The following is a 20,602-nucleotide window of genomic DNA, read 5'->3' as shown; positions in this document are numbered from 1 at the left end:
AGGGCAACGGCTCATGTTACTTGTGAATAAACGAAGCTCAGAGCAGTTTGGAGGTGTGCCCAAGGTCATGCGAGCTCATGTGTGGGTAGCTAGGATTCAGCCGTGACCCATCTGATTCTAAAGTCTATGCTCTAATTGTCTAAGGTGGCAGAGGGACGGGGCGAGGGGGGTCAGAACACAAAGGCCACCCCTATGAGGATCCAGAGCAGAAGCAGAATCCTGCAGGTTAGAGGGGTGCTGGGCACCCAGCTCTTTAGGTGGGAAGGAGACTTGGTGTCAGAAGTGGGACGGGCCCAGGTATGTGGAGAGACTCAGCCTGCACCCGGGATTTGCAGCTTATGATGGAGAAGGAGCCTCAGGACACGCTGTGCACCCCGACTCGCCAGCAGACCATTCACATCATCTCCAGTCTCTGGTAGGCTCCCCAGCCCCACACAGTGCCTTGCTCAGCATCTGCCATCAGCCTCACAGCTCGGGCTTGGCACCTAGCAGGACAGCGAGGTGGGAGACATCAGGTGTCAAGGCCCTCCTGGGCAGGGCTAGGGACCTGAGCCAGTGCAGGCCACCGTGGGAGGCGGGTGGCCTTCTTACAGAGGCCCCCGCCCTTCCCGCCTTGTTCCCCACAGTAAGCTGAGGCCACTGCTGGACTTGGAGATGAAATCTCAGCTTCTGTCCATCAGCCTCCACAGCGTGATGTCCCTGCCGCCGCTGGAGGTCCTAGAGAAACACACCTGCCTCTTTCTGGAGCCGCCCAACATACAGGTGCGAGCCTGGCACCTGCACCCCTTCCAGAGGCGGGGCTCCGGGGAAGAATGTCCAGTCCTGCATACTGCTCTCGGGTTGGCAGGGGGCCCCTGAGGCACCCGCCTCCCACCGTAGGCCAGGGCTGGGGGTGTTTCTTTTAACTGTTCGAGCCCGCCTGTAAAAAGGGAATGATGATCCAAGAGCTAGTGGTCCTTAGCGCTGAGGCTGAAAGGAAACCCTGCGTGTCCCACGTGTGGGGCAAAGCAGCACTCTGTACATAGAATGGGTGGCCTCCCTTTCTCTTGCTGGCACTGAGAGCGTGCAGCTCAGTGTCACCCACGCCGCTACTGCAGCTGGTCTGGTCCTGCCCGCGCTAGTGGCTGCAAAAAGGAGCTCTGATGTGCGCTCCAAGCCCCTGGCCGGCCGCCCACCCTCTCAAGTTGTTGTGTCCAAGGGAAGCCTCACTGCGGGGAGATGCCGGCCATTGCGGGCAGCCGCCACCGGAGGGAGCGTGCAGCCTCTCGCGGCCCACCCCCGCCCGGCGCCCCGCCCGGCGCCCCGCCCACTGCACAGGGCAGGCAGCCGGTGCTGAGCACCTGCCGGGGAGCCAGGCCCACCCAGCATCTGCGTTAGCTCAGCTTCCCAGCAGTGACCCGTCCAGAGAGCGAGGGAACCAGCTCAGAGAAATGGAGGTGTCGGGAGGGAGAGGCAGGGCTGATCTTTGCCCCTTGCCCCTAGACCAGGCTCATCAGCCCACCTCCCCAGGCTGAGTCCAGGATGGAGCCGGCAGATAGACAGCTTGGGTGTGGGTGAGAGTGAGGGGCCCCCTGGACCCAGGGTGACACCACTGCAGCGGCTCTCCAGAAGGAGGACGTCTGCCTAGACTCCAACCCTGTGGGAGTCCAGGGTGCCCCGGTTACCAGGTGATGACCCCACAGCCGGACCCTCAGGGAGTGCAGCCGGGAGCCAGGCGCTGGGCTGAGGCTTCCTGTTCATTCTCACCCTGTGTCCACGTACACCCTGACCGGGGCCTGGCTCCAGCCCAGTTCTCAGGGGATAAAGGTAGGCTCAGAGAGCCGAAGTGGCCCCCAGGGACCTGATGGCCAGTGCCCCAGGGCTCTCCTCCAGTGGATACTCTCTGTGGCCCTTCCCTCCCTGGGCAAGACTGACTCACCAAGCAGCCAAGATCAAGGGTCTCCTGTGTTTGCAGGACCAGAGCAAAATGAAAACGAGGGGCCTTTGTTTAAAACCTTTTTGAGAATTTCAAGATGGCAATGGCAGAGTGTTCAACTAGACACAAGAGCCTTCCGAGCCAGGTCTTGAGCAGGTTACATGCTCGTGAATCTTCTCGGCCACTGAGAATCCTGTGCCCTGGGGCAGGCCCCAGACCACCCCAGACCACCCATTCTCCCCAGCTGCCCAGTGGGGGTCCTGGGAGGGGCCCTTCCTGGGCATGATATGAGCTTACTGGTGTGCATCCCAACCTGGGGAGCATGCAGGAAGCAGGCAGCGAGAGGCTGACACACACAGGCCCCCCAGGAGGCCCCAGCCGTCCCTCTGGCCCTGGGTCTCGGCTGCCCTCTGACCTGCTCCACTCCCCGGCACAGACCCTCTACAAGGAGACCACAGGGGCCCTGGAACAGATGCTACAGAGCTTCATCATGCAGAACCCCACAGCTGAGGAGCTGCAATTCCTGCTGGCGGTGAGGACACAGGGCAGTGTAGGGAGAGGACAGGGGGGCAGAGGGCACAGGGCCTGAACCAGGCATGGAACTGGTCTAGGAACACAGAGGCTCGAGGGCTGTCCATTGCAGGGGTCACCGTGGTTTAGGACAAGTAGGGGGCAGGAAGGTGCAGTGAGCACAGCCTGGTGGCAAGTGGGCCATGAAGGCCACAGCAAAGGGAGTTGGTGAGGAAAGAGGCCATGGCCCTGCCCCGGAGGCACCTGCCCTCCTTCCCACTGAGAGAACTGCCCCTGCAGCAGTCTCCCAGCTTCAAGGGTGTCTCCCAAGCCTACCACCCCCACTGTGTCACTGCCCTCCAGAGTCCTTCCCTGAAAGGAGGGAGACCAGCCAACAGAGTCAGGGGAGGCCCAGTGGGGAGGCTGCCTCTGCTGGGAGGGTGGGAGGTCAGGGCCAGCAGGCCTCTGCAGAGGAGGGGCGGAGAGGGCCCCGGGGCAGAGGGCACACAGGAGCAAAGCTGAGCAACCCCAGCTAGCACACTGGGCCGGAGTGGAGGGAGGGTCTGCATGGCTGGAGCCTGGGGTGGGCGCAGAGGTGGGGGCAGTGGGTCAGAGTGAGGTGAGGTCAGCAGAGGCCAGGCCATCTCAGGCTTGAGGCCCAGTGGAGCTGAGGGGAGCCTCTGCAGCAGGGACTGCCTACCTGGGGTGCACAGATGGAAGTCGGGGTTGGGTGTGTGAGCCCGGCCAGGAGGAAACGTTGTTACAGGACACAACCGAGTCACAGAATCTCCCAGCACTTCATCCTCACGCAGCGTCAGAATCATCCATCCCCATAACAAAGAGGCTCAAATGCGGCTTAAGAAGTGTTCAGCCTGTCTCAGTATGCCTTTGAATTTCTTTGTAACTCTGTGCCTTTGTGGTGTGCACAGAAAAGCATTGTTCTGGAAAGATATACGTTGCAGAGGAACAGGTTAACAACCTGGCACCTCAAAAGATTTTCAGCAGGAGGGGCGTGTCATTTACAAAAGAAAGAAAGAACACCTCCTCTTGGGTCGCGATGGCCTGGAGCAGAGGGATTAGCAGAGGCAGTGAAAAGAGATGAGGAAGGCCGGATAGGGGGAGTGGTGGACTGCGCGGGGCTGGGACTGGGAGGGGCCTGAGCCGAGGGTGTGGCTTAGGATGTGGTCTGGGCTGGTGGTGGGCGGGGCCTGAGCTGGGGGCGGGGCCTGTCCGGAGCTGGGGTCCTAGGCGGCCGCGCCCCTCCCTGCCCCTACCACCTGCAGCACCTGTCTGTCTGGCTGGCGTCGGAGAAGGCACATGAGCGGCAGCGGGCTGTCCACAGCTGCGTGGCCCTCCTCAAATTCCTGAACCACAGCCTCTACCTGGATGTGAGTACCATCTCTCCAGCCCCAGGCCCACACCCGCCAAGCTGCCCTTCTCCCCCAGCCTGCCAAGGCGCATGGGGCCCCTGCCCCCAGGACATGCAGGATCCCCAAGTCCCCTGTGGCCTGGCCAGGCACTCCTCCTCCTCACACACAAGGAAACAGCCTGGGTTGGGGGTTGGGGGGCCCCTGCTGAAGGCCTCCCAGCTGAAGGCTGAACCCAGGCTCCCTGACGCCTGACCCAGGATGCTGGGCTTTTGCCAATGCAGCTTGAAGCCTCAAGCAAGTTCTCCACCCTGAGCCTGTCTCTCAGGGAAATGGGAAGAAAGGAGTCCTCCTCAGAGGGACACAGTGAGCGTCAGATGAGAGACTGTGAGAGTGCCGCCCTGCCCCAGACTGGAGCAGGCAGCTCTGTGTAGAACAGCCACTGTCCCTCTGCCCTCATCCATCACCATTTCCGTCGTTTCATTTCACGGGTCACAGCTTAACCACCATCTGTCGCTAACGCCCTTGGGTTGAGTGAACATCAGCACGCGTACAGGGAGTGAGTGGTTCTGCATTTATCAGCCAAAATCAGCATCGATTCCTCAGGGAGACTCACAGGGAGATGAGAAAATTACTTCCTCGGCCTGGTGCCTGGCGGGTGTGCCTTTCTAACGAAGGCAGACAGGCAGGCAGGCGGCTGGGAAACAGGCACATTCTGCCAAAGGCAAGCTTTCGGTGTTTAGACCCCTCCAGTATGCCTTTGGTGAGGAGGACCCCTCTGCAGGAGTTCAAAGGACCTTCCATTTACTCAAAATCAACTTCTGCAACACATAGGACTGGGTCTAGGAGAGACAAGTCAGGCACTTGCCTAGGACACAACACTTGTGGAGATGCCAAAACACTCAGCAAGGAAGATAAATGTTTTAATGGGATGTTTTAAACAATCAAATCAGCAAACTATGGCCCTTGGGCTGGCCACCTGTTGTTGTGAATAAAGTTTTATTGGAATCAGGGCTGGGAATAGGGTGAGGTGAGTGAGGCAAGATCATGGACGTGCAGGCTCAGATCCTGTCTTTATTTAAAATTTTGAAACTCTTGCATGATGGATTTTTTAGCATTCATTTTGAATTTGACAAATATTACATTAAGATAGTTTTCTCTTATGTCCTGACCTTTTTTGGCAACCACTAACATTTTGTCTGGGGGGCTTCCCCGGTGGCTCAGTGGTAAGGAATCCTCCTGCCAATGCAAGAGACAGAGGTTCAATCCCTGGGTCAGGAAGACTCCCTGGAGAAGGAAATGGCAACTCACTTAAGTATTCTTGCCTGGGAAATGCCAGGGACAGAAGAGCCTGGCGGGCTCCAGTCCATGGGGTCGCGAAAGAGTTGGACACAACTGAGCAACTAAACAGAAACATTTTGTCCAGACCTGAATCCCAGCCCTGCATAGAGTTTGAAGTGATCCTTTCCGACGCCAGCCGTGCTGGGGTGAGTGTGTGACTGCTAGGATCTGCATAAGTGGTTCTCTGCACTCTCACTACAGCCCAAAGAGGACAAACGAACTGGGCAGCTGGTGGGCATGCTGGGGATTCTGTGCCAGGACCCGGACAAGACTACCCAGTGCTCCAGCCTGGAAGGGGTGGGCCATCTCTACAAGCTCCTCATGCACCAGAGAGGTGAGCCTATGAGGGTCCCCACGGAGGACTCGCTCCCACCGCAGCCACAGCCTCAGCCCAACCCACGCCAGCACTCCTGAACCCAACTCCCCCCAGACCTCTCCCAGACCCAGCCTCTAACCTCAGCCATCAGCACAGTCATGGCTTTGTCCCGACCTGCAGACCCACTGACTCCCCACCCTAAACTTGGACCCAGGCATGACCCTGACTTCAGATGATCCCACCCCACCCACTGCAGGTCCCACCCGAGACCCCAAGCCTGCCTTTGCCTGCCCTCACCCCTACCCCATCCCGCCCCTGACCAGGAGGAGAAGCTTTGCAGGAGCAAGCACCAGCCCCCCAGGAGCCTCCCCAGGCCAGCAAGGAAGGAGCCCCCATCTGGAGCAGCGGGGACCAGGAGGCTGCTCCCCCCAGCCCCCAGGAGGTGGCACTCTTGAAGGACCACGTCTTGCAGCCCGGCAGCTCCCAAGTCATCAAGGTCAAAGCCCTTAGAATCCTGGGCAGATCTGGGTGGGGGGATGTGGCCATGCTCTGCTCCGACCCCCACTGCTACTCCTCTGCCGGGGCTCCCGCTGGGGCCAGGGTGTGAGTATTAAAACTGAGGCCAGGATCTTGCCTGCATCTCTGGTGATTAACTAGAGCTTTGGAGGACTGTGTCTCCTGGGAAGCAGGAGTTCGGGGAGGAGGGGCTGGAGATAGACTCTGGGGTCAGCAGCGCAGGCTTGAGTCCCAGCTCTGTCTCTCACGGCTGTGCAATCTTGAACAAGCTCCTTCTGTCTGAGCCTCAGTCTTCCTTGTGAAGTGGGCAGAGTGATACCAACGAAGTTCCAGCTGCCAGGAATTCCTAATAGACGGCGCTGGCTGGCTAGCTCCCATGGTGGGCGTCCTCTGAGGCACCAAATGGTGTCCTTCCTGGTGACCCTCTGCAGATACAGCCTTGACTTCCTCACTTTCCCGAGGTTTCTCCCCATCCTCTGAGAGCCAAACCCTCCTCCTTTGAAGGCATACCGTGTCTCCCCTCTTCCGCTGTCATCTGACCTCCCGCAGCCAGCCCCTCCTTAGTCAGTGGCTTGGGGTGTCCAGCAGCTCCCCAGCTCCCTTTCGTCATCTCAGTGAGATCCCAAGTCTCTGTAACCGTCTGTATCTGTGTGAGCTGTGTCTTTTCTGAAGATGAGCGAGGCTGGGACCCCGGGTGTGGGCTGGATGCTGGCGTTGGCTGGACTGGCCGAGTTTCCTGGAGCCTCCCGTTCGGAGTGGTCAGTTCATGACGTCTCCGCTGTGGTGGCCCCTCTTGCTGTTGAACCCATGACTAATGAAGACCCCTGTATGGGATGTGTCTGTCAGTCTCCCCATTAGACCTCCAGGCCAGAAGTGGAGTCCCACCTGGGCCCAGCACAGGCTCTGGTGGTAGAACCAGGCTTCAGTAAACACCCATTCAGTGGAGTTAGGTTGAACCAAATGATGCAGTGGCAGTACCTGGCTAGTAGGTGCCCAGTGGGTTTTAAATCCAGCCCTGCCTGACTCTAGAACTGTGCTCTCTGCAGCTGCAGTGGCTGTCAGCCCACTGAGGCCAATCAGGAAAAGTTTAGTAGGGAAAAACCTAAAGCCCTGGAGACAGTACATCAGTTGTCCAGGGCCAGGACAGGGAAACTAGGCAGGGCTTCTGTTTACACCTGAGGACCTGGACCTAGGGGAAGAGACAGGGCTGGAGGGAGGGTTCCCTGGGGCCAGCTCAGAGGGCCCCAGCAGTTAAGGGGTCCTGGAGCACTGGGGCTCTCAGGTGGACGGAGTGACTAGGAACGTAGGGTCCAGAACCTGGGAAGAGCAGTCTGCCCCACTCTGCATGGTCCCCGGCACACAGGGACAGGGCATTCAGCTCAGGTTTTCCTTGAACAGGAAGCAGTAATGGACAGAGCACAGAAAGGGGAGAGGATGGGAGGGTCTGCTAATCAAAGGACGATGGTTCTGGGAAGGTTTGGGGTGGAGAACAGACCTGGGTTCTGGTCCCAAATCGGTCCTGCATTCCCCGCGTGGTCTTATAAACACTATAACTTCATCACTACCATGAGCCATCTCCACCTTCACCACCACCTCCACCAACAGAATTTCTGTCACCACCATCACCACCACCACCACCAAAGGCATCACCATCACCACCACCATCACTAACAGTGCCACCACCACCATCACCACCACCACCACCATCATTAACAGCACTACCACCATCACCACCACCACCACTACCAACACCATCACCACTATCACCAGCACCATCATCACCACCACTGTCCCTCTCCACCTTCACCACCACCTCCACCAACAGCATTACCATCACCACCACCATCACTAACACCACCACCATCACCATCGCCACCATAACCACAGAACCACCATCACTGCCACCTCCAGCTCACATTTTTTCACGCCCTGGGTTTAAATAAGATACTCACAAGTACTTAGCAAACCTGAGTTTGTAGTATTCTGGGATTCTGAGAGTCTAACCATCATTCCAGATTGAATTTCTTCAAAAACATTCTATTACTAGAACTGTAACCAAAATTTAACATTTTAGCAAACAATTTTAAACATAATCTTAAAACAAATGACCTAACCAGATTTATATAGTAGTCTAATATTCTAACACAAAAAGTTACTTTTAGCTACAAATATGCCTGTATGCAGGTCAAGAAGCAACAGTTAGAACCAGACATGGAACAACGGACTGGTTCCAAATTGGGAAAGGAGTACATCAAGGCTGTATATTGTCACCTTTCTTATTTAACTTATATGCAGAGTACATCATGTGAAATGCAAGACTGGATGAAGCATAAGCTGGAATCAAGATTGCACAGAGAAATATCAATAACCTCAGATATGCAGATGACACCACCCTTATGGCAGAAAGTGAAGAGGAACTAAAGAGCCTCCTGATGAAAATGAAAGAGGAGAGTGAAAAAGCTGGCTTAAAACTCAACATTCAAGAAACAAAGATCATGGCATCCAGTCCCATCACTTCATGGCAAATAGATGGGGAAACAATGGAAATAGTGACAGACTTTATTTTCTTGGGCTCCAAAATCACTGTAGATGGTGACTGCAGCCATGAAATTAAAAGATGCTTGCTCCTTGGAAGAAAAGCTATGACAAACCTAGACAGCATATTAAAAAGCAGAGATATTACTTTACCAACAAAGGTCCATATAGTCAAAGCTATGGTTTTTCCAGTAGTCATGTATGGATGTGAGCTGGATCGTAAAGAAAGCTGAGCACTGAACAGTTAATTCGTTTGAACTGTGGTGTTGGAGAAGACTTTGAGAGTCCCTTGAACAGCAAGGAGATCAAACCAGTCAATCCTAAGGGAAATCCTGAATATTCATTGGAAGGACTGATGCTGAAGCTTCAAAATTTTGGTCACCTGATGCAAAAAATTGACTCACTAGAAAAGACCCTGATGCTGGGAAAGATTGAAGGCAGGAGGAGAAGGGGACGACAGACGATGAGATAGTTGGATGGCATCACTGACTCAATGGACATGAATTTGAGCAAGCTCTGGGAGTTGGTGATGGACAGGGAAGCCTGGCGTGCTGCAGTCCATGGGGTCACAAAGAGTCAGACACTACTGAGGGACTGAACTGAACTGAACAAATATGCCATTAAAATTATCCTCACCTCCTAATCAATAACTGGTAAACTAACATTCTCACAAACACTTTACCGAAATTTTAGAGCAGTAAGATTCTGTTAATAATAAATATTCTAACATTCATACATTTTTATATCTAATGTACAGGCAAACATCCTAACAGACTTTCAGACATCTCAACAAATACCCTGACATGCCCAGGAACATTTTACCACTCTACCATCTTTGCAAGCATTAGAGTGTTCAGTCAGCCTTCCCAAGTATGACTCCATCACCAGCATTCAATCTTCCTTTGGTTATCAGCTGCACAGAGTTAGAGCTTTCCAGCATAACTTTCTGGAAGGATGAAGTATCTGCACTATACAGGTGGCCACTGTCCCCATGTGACTATTGGGCTCTTGAAATGCAGCAATGCAGGGGGTTCCCTGGCGGTCCAGTGGTTAGAGCTCAATGCTTTCTCTTCTGGGGCCCAGGCTCAGTCCCTGGTCAGGGAACTAAGATCCCTCAAGCCAAGTGAGTACAGCCAAATTTTTAAAAAAAGTGCCTGGTGCAGCTGATTAACTGAATTTTAAATTTTGCTTCATTTTCTTTTATGGCCTCACCACGCAGTGTGCACGATCTTAGTTCCCGATCCTACACCCTAGGTGGTGAATGTGCAGAGTCCTAACCACTGGATCACCAGGGATTCCCTGAATTTTTCGTGATTAAATTTAAACAGCTTGGTATGGCTGGCAGCTACGATATTGAGCAGCACTGCTCTAAATCTTTCCTCTCGGAGACTGTGGTCTAAGGCTGTGGAGCAGGGATCCCAGCCCCCGACTTTGCATTCCCCGAGAGTACCCTCATCCCGCAGAGCAGCTCAGGGTCTGGGGTGGGAGGTGACATCCACCTCCCTGGACACCGCCTCCCCTCCCCCCAGGAGAATGTGGGCAGCAAGCAGAGTCGGGCTCCCCGGCAAGCCCTGCTAGGGGACGGGAGCCCTGGGTTCTGGACCCAGCCTGGCCCTGCCTAGCCCTCCCGGGTGCCGTGAATGAAGGCAGCTCACCTGCCTTCCCAGGCCTAGGGCTGCAGGGGGCCCTGAAGATCCTTCGAAGATCTGAAGTTCAGTTGCTCTTGGTTAAGACTCTGTAAGGAGGGGAGTGGGGAGTGGCCGCCTGGGCTGAGGCTAACAGATCAGGATGCCCCCGATGTGAGGACCGGGCAGAGGAAGGGCAGGGGCGAGGCTGGCTGGGCCAGGCGTGTCCCGGGACAAGCCCTGAGGTCTGAGTGAGGAAGGGAGCCGTGTCCCCGCCCCTCTGCCATCATCACATGCTCTCTCCCTGCCCATGGGCTGTGGCTGGCTCAGGGAGACGTGCAGGAGAGCAAACTGCAAGATGGGTGCCCTTGTTGGGGCCCCAGAGGCGTGAGACTGAGGCGTCTGGCGGTGCTTAGAGACTTGGGGAGCCTGGAGCGTTGAGACGGGGTACGAGTGCAGCCAAGCAGGCGGGTGCCCAGCGCCGGGGACCATGGTGATGGCATCTCCCTCCCACTGCTACAGGAAATCATGAAGTATCTCACGATGGCAGAGCCGACAGACCTCATCTGGACGGCCGTCAACAGCCTGGGCTCCACCAGCCCCTTCCACGTGCAGGCGGCCGCCAACATGCTGCTCACTGCCATCCAGGAGCACGGGGCCAAGCTGGAGACTGTGAGGGCGGTGGGGCCCCCGCGGAGGGCCCGCCAGGATGGGGCAGGGGGCAGGGGGCAGGCCCAGCATCAGCACCCGGGGGCCTAGGGCCTCGGGGACCAGGCGGCGTCCCTGAGCTTGGTACTGAGGGGGATACCCAGACCCCACCCTCTGATGCATTCCAGTAAGTGAGTGAATGCAGGACGGAATGGCCCACACAGGTGTCCCGGGGCCCTGGGGGGTGTTTGCAGCATCTGGGGCAGACATGCGCTGATGGAGCAAGGATGGGATGGGAGTGGGGGGAGAAGGGCCAGCCCAGACCCTCCAGGAGCTCTGGGTCTGACTCCAGGCTGATGAGGAGGGGCAGCACAGGCCCCTGGAGGGGACCCCCAAGTAGAGGATGACTGATGCCTCAGGGGGTGCTCTTGGAGCCAGGCATGAATGGATGAGTGATGAGACCCGAAAGTGGAAGGGGAGGGGCCTGCCAGACATCAGAGCGGCAGGTACCAAAGTGAAGACCAGGACACAAGGTCATCTGAACATAAGGCAGACGCCCTGTCCCCCCAACCCCAAGACAGGGGCTAGAGGCTCTGCCCCTGGGTGTGTCTGAACCTTCAGCGATTGGGCAATGTTTAGACAGACTTGGACAACCCCAAATGCTGTGCAGATGGTGCTTGTCCCCCTATCAGCCCAGGGGTCCCCTTCTGACTCGTGTCCAGGGCAGAGAAGAGCCTCCCCCATCAGACCTCCCTCTTAGATCCCCCAGGACAGGGCTGTGCGTCCCCCTCAGGAGAGCACTCTACCTGAAGGGGCTCCACGCCCATCGGGGCAGCTCCTCCCTCCCTTTTCAGGCTCTTGGGGTGGCGCCTGGCCCCCTGCCCAGACCAGCCCTCTCCCCATACTCTTCCTCCCCACACAGGTTGCCAACCTGGGCCGGGCCATCCACCTGAAGCTCTGCTCCGTCCGCATCCCCCAAGCCAAGGAAAATGCCCTGCATGCCATCACCCTGCTGGCCCGGAACCACACCTCCGAGCTGGTGGCTGCCTTCCTGGACTTCTCCATACCCCTGGACAGGTGCCCAGCCCTCCTTCCCTCCCCACCCCACTGCCCACTGTCCATCCTCCCCCAGGCAGAGGGCACCCTGCCTACCCTCCTGCTTGCCCACGAATGGCCACATGGCTGGGAGCCCCCAGGGAGCACTTATCTGTTCATTTACTGTGTACCTCCTGGGGCCAGCCCTGGGGAGGCACCACGCACCATCCCTTCTCTCAGTGACCCCATAAAACACCCCGCCCAGCCACCAGCACCCATCACCTGGCAGAGAGGAGCCCGGGATCCTGGGTGCTGCTGGCAAGACCCCTGTCAACACCAAACCCTCTCCATCCTTCCTGCTCCTCAGGGACCCTCACCCTGCCCCCGCCCCAATGGCACCACAGTCCCCAGGCCCCTGAGCCTGGAGACAGTACTTTATCTCTAAAATCCCAGTTCTGAATCCCAGGTCTTCAGTCTATACCACCTGCTTACCTAGACACCATGCACCTGCCCTGGGTCACTCCTGGAACCTTGAGGTTGTAGCTCCTGGTCGCCGACACCCTCTCGCTCACTCCCGCTGCCTTGATCTTGGGGATGCCAGCATCTTTCGCTCGCCCTGATGCCTCAACACCTGGACCCCCTCTCCCATCTCCCTCAGCCTCCCCCTCCCACAGCCATAGCCTCAGCTCAGTCACCTTCAGTTTCAAGCATCTGTCCCCTACCCGGACCCCCTCCTGCCTCACTCCGTCTGGTACCCACCCCCTGACCAGTGAGCCTCTGCTCTCCAGGACCTCCACATTCACTGCCTTGCTCACCTCCTCATGGCCGCTCCCCTGTCCTCATCTCTCTCCTTGCCAGCATAGAATCTACCTTCTGATATCAAAGTAACCCCCTGAGCACACCCCAAGCCTCTTGTCCCCTTTGTCACATTCAGCTTGCAAAATTCAACTGGCTCCATCTAATCCACACCTGCCCCTGTGCAGCCAAGTGCAGGAAAGAGCATGCTGCCACCCTTTAAATTCTCAGCCACACATCTCCACAGAGCTGGGCAGAAACCAGCTCCTCAGTGTTGCCCAGAAACCAGCTACCTGGAAACCACATTTCCCACCCCTGCCTTCTCAGCCCCCAACACCTCTGCCCCCACCTCACACTCGGCCACTGACCTTGCTTCCATTCCCCTGAAAAATCAGAAGCCACCAGAGGAGAACTCTCACAAGCTCCCAGCACCCAGGACCTGTTTCCAGGAAGATTTCTAATTTTCATGTGGAAGGGACTTTTTGTTTTTAGCAATGTCTAGTTTTATTGCATTGTGATCAGAGAATGTCATCAAATATTTCTGGTGTATGTGATTTACTGATCTTTTAAACAATTTTTGTGAATATTCTATGGGCACTTGAAAAGGTGGTGTTTTTTTTTTTCTATTATCAGGTGTAGGACTTGCTATAAAGATTTACTTTATCGATTCTGTTGTTTAGGTCTTCTACCTCCTTACTTAACTTATGTCTGTTTGATCTGTCTTGTACTGAGAGTGGTGTGTTAAAATTTCCTATTATTAATATGTTTCTATCTATGTATCCTTCCATCTCCTGTGGTTTTTATTAATACTTCATAAGGTTGTCATGTTATTTGGTGTATACATATTCATAAGTGTTATATCTTCTTTATGGATCATGACTTTCAGCATTAAAAAGTGCCCTGCCTTGTCACATTTAATGCTTGGAGGGCTTGAATTCCATTTTGTTATCAGAATCACGTCCCCACTTCCCCATTTTTCCCCATTTGCCCAGTATTCATTTGTCCGTGCTTTCATTTAACCTTTCAGAATCCATTTATTTTAGGTGTCATCATATATACAGCACATATTTCGCTCTTGACCTATGATCAAATTGAAAATCTTTTTATTTTAATAGATGAGTTAAGTCGACTCACATTTATTGATATGACTGATGTGTCAAATCTCAGTTCTGTCATAATATTTTGCAATTGCATCTGTTTTATTTGCTACATATTTTTCTATGAGATGTGTATTCTTTTATCTTTGGCTGTTTTTTTATTTAGGAAGAGTTGTATTTTTGTTCTAATTGTTACCTTTGTACTCCTAACCTGTTTTAGTGTCCTTAGTCCCTTGTTTTCTTATTAACTTTTTAACATCTGGTGTACCCATTTTTACTAATATCCTTAAACTCCCACCCCTGCCCGTGGAACAACCAGTGAGATTATTCATTCCTCTCCATCTGTGTTTTCATTTGCACAGTCTTTTGTCAAAATTTGCACTGTACTCCTCCCACGCTGGTTTTTAGTGAGTACACACACCCACTCTAAGTCCCTTTGCCAAAGATTTTAGATCATCCCTTAGCTTGACAAAGTTAATGCTCTGAAAGTTTCCTCAAGCAGGCTCATGGATTCAGAATGCCCTAGCTTCTTTTATGTTGAAAGTTGTTTACTTGAAAGGTGGCTTGGCTAAATATAAAATCCTTGGTTCACACTTTCTTTTATTAAGTTTTGTTCTGTTTTTTGTTTGTTTTTTTGTTTGTTTTTGGCCACACCATGCAAAATGCGGGATCCTAGTTCCCCAACCAAGGATTGAACCCAAGCCCCCTGCGTCGGGAGCATGGGGTCTTAGCCACTGGACTGCAAGGGAATCTCTAAGTATTTTTTTTTTTAGTGCTGCTCAGTTGTTGCCTTGCTTTGTTTTTGAAAAGCCTTGTGACAGTTGTTTGGTTTGGTTTGGTTTGGTTTGGTTTTCTTGTCTTTGTAAGTTATCTTTTGGCCTGGAGACTTTGGACATTGTTTTATCTTTGAAATTCAACAATTTTACTAAGAAATGTCTAAATTAGACCATTCTGTGTTCATTTTCTCAGGTACCTGATAAATCTTTTGAGTATGTAGATTTAAGTCTCTAACGTTTCTAGAAAGTTCTCTAGGTTGTAATTTTTCTCTTCTAGTTTATTGAGACATAATTGGACATATAGCACCGGATAAGTTTAAGGTGTACAGGATAATGATTTGAGTTACATATATCATGAAATGATTACCACAATAATTTAGTGAACATTCATCATCTCATACAGATACAAAATAAAAGAAAAATTATTTTTCCTTGTGGTGAGAACTCTTAGGATTTCCTTTCTTAGTAACTTCCACATATAACATGCAGCGGTGTTAATTAATCATGTTGTATGTTGCACCCCTAGTCTTCTTTATCTTGTAACTGGAAGTCCTTTTGACCACCTTCATCTAATTGCCCCATCCCAACCCCTTGCCTCTGGTAACCACAAATCTGGTCTCTCTTTCTATGAGTTTGTTTATTTGGTTTCAAGTATAACTTACGTACAACACTATGCTAGTTCCTGGTGCACAACATAGTGATTCTATGTTTCTAATTTCAAAATGCTGTCAGCACACAAAGGTATTAAGTTATCACTGAGTGTATTCCCCACCCTGCACATTTCATCCCCATGACTTACTTATTTTGTAACTGAAAGTTTGTACCTCTTAGTCTCCCTCGCCCACTTCTCTCTTGGTTATTTTAAATATTGCTTCTGTCCCACTGTTGTTTTCCTTTTTCAGAGACTCCAGAGATTCAAATGCTCTTCTTTCCTTGCCTGTCTTCCATTTCCACTACTTTCTCTGCGACCCTTAGTGCTTCTCTTAAATTCATCTTTATTGTCTTGGTGGTCTCTCTACTCTTCCTCAATGTCCCTTTCTAAATTTTCGCTTGAGTCATATCTCTCTTGAGCACCTTATAATTTTTTTTCACTTCTGAGTTCAGTCAGCTCTTTTTTTCCTTTCTTATTAGAGGGTGTTTTTTGGTCCTTTTTGAATTTATAATTCAAGGTGGTTTTTCATGTCTTTAAATGCTTGCTTGAGTATATTGACCTGCAGGAGAGGTGTTGTCTTACACTTGTTTTCTGCTTCATGATTGTTTATCAGGGGAGGAATTTTCTTATTGGATCTGTGTTTTCTGTTTTCCAGGGAAGGGTTGCAATAACTCTGTGAATCTATTAATTTATCTCTTGTTTATATACAACACTATCGGAGTGTTTTGTAGGATTTCAAGTTCAATGGCACCCTCTTCTGTCAGCATAACAAAGACACTGATGGCGCCTTCACCTGGGCTGATGGGGGCCGGCGGGGGGGGGGGGGGCAGCGGGGTTGTCAGTCACCTGGGGGCCCTCTCAGCCGGAGACCAGTGCAAATTTTAACTTAGCAGATTTTTAGTTTTGGTGGTAGGTGAGAGGGTTGTGTATCCTCCACTTTCGGGGGTGCTCTTTTTCTCATGCAGGTCCTTGATTTTTCCTATTTTCACACCTTTACCTTTCACTAACCAATTTCAAAGGGTGCATCTTTCTTTTCTGCCCTTTCTTTCCTCCCCAAAGCTGTGTGCCTTGAAGGCTGCCCTTCAAATGAGCGTCCTTTTTGGTCCCTTTCCTGGGATCCATGCTCTGGTTTACTTGGTCTCCTTTTTGTTGCTTCATATTCTCAGACTTAAGAGGGACCTTGTCTTCCTGAAGATCATTTAGATCGGCTCTGAGCCCTGTTAGCAGCTCCCATCTCCTCTCCTCTCCAGAGTTTCTCTCACCCTGCCTTTATGCGCCGCAGAGCTCTGTGGAGGAGCAGGGCTCGGGCAGAGAACGAGATGCTGCAGGCTGGGCTGGCAGAGCTCCCTTCTGCTTGCAGCGCCTCTCAGGTCCCGCTGGGGTGCGGTGTAGCTTTACTTCTCTTCTTGCTGTATTGTTTCTCAAGGACAGTTTGAGAGATGAGGGGACCCCGGCAGCCACCGTTGTCCTCAGCTGCTCAGGTCTACAAATCAGTTTTACCCATACTGGAATTTATATCTTGTTTCCTCAGTGCTAAGAAGCACATTTTTCATATGTCAACGTCTATGCAGTGGGAGCACGTTTTACACTGATGGCGCCTTCACCTGGGCTGATGGGGGGCGGGGGGGGGGAGCGGCGGGGTTGTCAGTCACCTGGGGGCCCTCTCAGCTGGAGACCAGTGCAAATTTTAAAGTCCCTGCTGGAGGGTTTTGGGGGGGCCCACACTGGTGGTGTGAATTCAGAGCCCTGTGTACGTTTTGTGGTTCAGATTCTCAGGCGCACCCTCCTTCTTCCCCCCACAGGCTGAGTGAGCACCGGGTCTTCTCACTATTTCTTCCTGCAGGACAGGCTTTTTATCTTCCTTTGTTTTATCCCGTTTACCTTGTACACACAGCCCGTGGGGTCCAGCCTTTATGATGGGGTCCCTATTAGACTCCCATCTTGGATAGCTTTCCTTTCTTAGGAGCGCGTGAAATAATGGTGGTATGTCCTAAAAGTATCAACAGAATTTGTGATTCGTGCCCTTCCAGTATTCTTCTGTTGTCTGTTTTTTTTTTCCCCTCAACATTTTGTGTTTAAGATTCATCCCATTATGTTACATACAGTTGGAGTTCATTCACTTTGAGTTGCTGTGTCATGTCCCATCTTGGTAAACGCCAGTTACCCTTGTTAGTGTGGACGGACTTTTGAGTTTGGGCCTGTGCTTAACACTGCTATGAAGCTGCACATACGTGTGTCCTGAAACACACCCACACTCAATTTCCTTGTGCAGGCACGTCGCTCACCTAACATGATGCAAAATACTCCCAACACACTTAAACCACCTCTCACACACACAGTATTTTTATATATGTAGTTTCTGTTACTCCACATCTTCACTGACACTTAACATCAACCTTTTAGCCAACCATCAAAATTTTAGTCAATCTGGTGGGTGGTATTAATCTTATTTCCATGTTAATTTTCATTTTGTTGATTAAATAATGAAGTTTTACACCTTTTCATGCAATTTTTGGCCACTGGGGCATCTTCTTTGGGATGCCTGTTCAAGTATCCTACAGATTTTTCTGTTGGGTTGTCCCTCTTATTCTTACCAATTTCTAGGAATTCTTCATGTAATCTGGATACAAGATCTCTGTTGATTATTATATTACATATCTTCTCCACTTTGCAGATTTCCTGTCTCTCCCTTACTAGGTGCTTTCATGAAGAGGAGTTCCCAAGTCCATCATTTATTCTCAGACATTACCTTATAAAAGTGCTAGAGTGTGGGAACTTCCCTGGCGGTCCAGTGGTTAAGACTGCTCTCCCAATTCAGAGGCCCAGGTTCAGTCCCTCTTAGAGGAACTAAGATCCCACATGTCACATGGCGCTGGCAAAAAAAAAAAAAAAATCCTAGACTTTGCCTGTCTCATTCAGCCCTCCAACTGCCCAAATGAGGACCGTGTGCAGGGTCCCTGCCTTCAGGCTCTCTGCCCGGCACTACTGTCTGTGTCAGGCCAGCACCCAAGGTTCTCATTCCTACAGCTTTATAACGATTCACCTCCCTTGATCCAGAAAGCCTCCCCCTCCTCCTCCTCCTTCAAGGCTGTCCTGGCCATTCGTGGCCTTTCTCCGTAAACTTTAGAATCGCCGCCAATCTTCCTCGTTTTCTTTTTCCTCGTTCACCCTTGGGCGACTGGTTTTATTGGATTAGCCCTCAGAGCTGGACTGGGAGTAACCCTTGCTTTGTCACACTCACCCACCCTGGCTCTAGGTGTGGCCTGCTTTCTTTAATTTAGTTCTTTACTTAGAACAGGGATTCTTCTCGGTAATCGAATGCGCATCTGGGAGGCCCTCACCCCAAAAGCCAGGGCCCTGGTTATGGGCTGTACCTAAGGACCAGGCTGCCCACCCTCACTGGCTCCATCCCCTGCTCACCCACCCAAGGGTCTCCATTCTTTTCCTTTCATTTTATATAGTGTGTTTGCATCCAAACATATTCCTAAAACATTTTATTTGCAGTTTCTATAATTTATATAAAGAGTATCATTATGCATATAGTCTTTGAAGACTTTTTTCACTAGCCTGATATTAATGTAGATTTTTAGGACTAGATTCTCTATTCTAACCTAAATCTAGTAACATCAGTTCTTCTTTCTTTAGGATTGTATTGTATGTCTCTTTCCACTATTTTTTTAATAGACTTTTTTTAGAGCAGTTTTAGATTTACAGAAAAATTAAGCAGAAGTTGCAAAGTTCCCATCTACTTCCCTTTCCTGCCAGGCTCTTTTCTTGGTAACATCTTGCCTCAGTGTGGTAGGCTTGATGAACCAATACTGATATATTATTATTAACTTAAGTCTATTATATAGTTTACATTATAGTTCACTCTTGGGGGTGTACATTCTATGGGACAAATGTGCAGTGACAGGTATTGACTATTACAGTATCAAAAACAGCTTTGCGGCCCCAAACCCCCTGTGCTCTGCCTGTTCATCCCTCCCTCCCCCTAAACTCCTGGCAACCTCTAATCTTTTGACTGTCTCCATGGTTTTGCCTTTTCCAGAATGTCAAAGAGCTGGAATCATCCTGTGTAGCCTTTTTAGGTTAGCTTCCGTCACTTTCTGATAAGGTTTCAGGTTCTTCCATGTCTTCATGTCAACCTTGCTCACCCCCTAGGAACTCTTTCTTATTTCTTATCTGTTGAGGGCGGGGCTGTGAAACCATCCCCACGGTAAGTCTAGTCAGCAGTCATCATCATTCCTAGTTACAGATCTTTGTCCTTGTGACGAGAACTTGTAAAATGGCAAAAGTGGGAAATAGGCAATACTGTTTTAACAGTTACAGTCGCCCTGCACTGTGTTACATCCCTGTGACTTATTTATGTTATAACTGGAAGTTTCTGCCTTTTGACACTCTCCCCCCATTTCACCTACCTCTGACTCCTCACCTCTAGCAACCACCAACCTGTTCTCTGTAGAGAGGAGCTTGGGTTTTGTTTGTTTGGGTTGGATTTTGGTTTCATTTAGATTCCATGTATAAGCGAGATCATGTGGTATCTGTCTTCCTCTCTGATTTATTTCACTGAACATAATACCCTCAAGGCCAATACGTGTTACCTCAAATGGCAAGATTTCCTTCTTATGGCTGAATGAGATTTCATTTTATACATACACACACACACACATATATAGGGCTTCCCAGGTGGCTCAGTGGTAAAAAATCTGCCTGTGAATGCAGGAGACGTGGGTTCGATCCCTGGTCAGTGAAGATCCCCTGGAGAAGGAAATAGCAACCCTCTCCGGTATTATTGCCTGGGAAATCCCATGGACAGAGGAGCTTGGCAGGCTACAGTCCAGGTGGTTGCAAAGAGCTGGACATGACTTAGCAACTAAACAACAGCAGCATGTATATGTCTGTTGATGGGCAATTATGTCTTCTCCATATCTTGGCAATTATAAATAATGCTGCTATGAACATGGGGCTCACATATCTTTTCAAATTAGTGTTTTCATATTCTTCATATAAATTACCATAATGAGACCATGTGTGGTCCGATTTTTAGTGTTTTGATGAATCTTCATACTATTTTCCATAATGGCTGCACCAATTTACATTTCCACCAATAGTGCATGAAGGTTCTATTTTCTCCACATCCTGGCCAGCACTCATTATTCCCCATCGTTTTGGTAACAGGTGTGAGCTGACAGCTCACTGTGGTTGTGATTTGCATCTCCTTGATGATGAGAGATGCAGAGCATCTTTTCATGGACCTGTTGGCCGTCCGTATACCTTCTTTGGAAAAGTGCCTGTTCAAATTCTCTGCCCATTTTTTAACTGGATGGTGTGGGGAGCTTTTGTTTATTTTTGATATTGAGTTGTGTGTGTGTTTCATATGTTCTGGATATTAAAACCCCTTTTCATAAGTATGATTTGCAAATATTTTCTCACATTCACTATGTCGCCTTTCATTTTGTTGATGGCTTCCATTG

General features: G+C 51.1%; 1 protein-coding gene across 28 annotated transcripts in view; it reads left to right on the top strand.

Annotated features, from left to right (window-relative positions):
* Window positions 1-20,602, top strand: part of LOC145511265 (maestro heat-like repeat family member 5) — a 58,334-nt gene that overhangs the window by 22,637 nt on the left and 15,095 nt on the right. For 11 of the 28 annotated variants that reach the window (XR_014057716.1, XR_014057718.1, XM_081504213.1 and 8 more), the window contains exons 11-18: window positions 336-415; window positions 627-762; window positions 2,352-2,447; window positions 3,709-3,813; window positions 5,335-5,467; window positions 5,773-5,945; window positions 10,648-10,797; window positions 11,696-11,850. Coding sequence is in view for 24 of the 28 variants with exons in the window: in XM_081504213.1 (XP_081360339.1) it covers window positions 336-415; window positions 627-762; window positions 2,352-2,447; window positions 3,709-3,813; window positions 5,335-5,467; window positions 5,773-5,945; window positions 10,648-10,797; window positions 11,696-11,850 (1,028 nt within the window). In the remaining 4 variants the exon portion in view is untranslated. Of the gene's footprint in view, window positions 1-144; window positions 226-335; window positions 416-626; window positions 763-2,351; window positions 2,448-3,708; window positions 3,814-5,334; window positions 5,468-5,772; window positions 5,946-10,647; window positions 10,798-11,695; window positions 11,851-20,602 lie in introns of all 28 variants that reach the window. The other 17 variants (XR_014057714.1, XM_081504208.1, XM_081504206.1 and 14 more) reach the window with 5 other exon arrangements.

This window comes from Giraffa tippelskirchi, chromosome 6 (genome assembly GCF_054371585.1).
Source record: "Giraffa tippelskirchi isolate mGirTip1 chromosome 6, T2T-mGirTip1v1.2.pri, whole genome shotgun sequence".
Taxonomy (NCBI): Eukaryota; Metazoa; Chordata; class Mammalia; order Artiodactyla; family Giraffidae; genus Giraffa; species Giraffa tippelskirchi.
The sequence above is the reverse complement of the archived record's forward strand: the minus strand, read 5'-3'. Positions and strand labels throughout refer to the sequence as shown.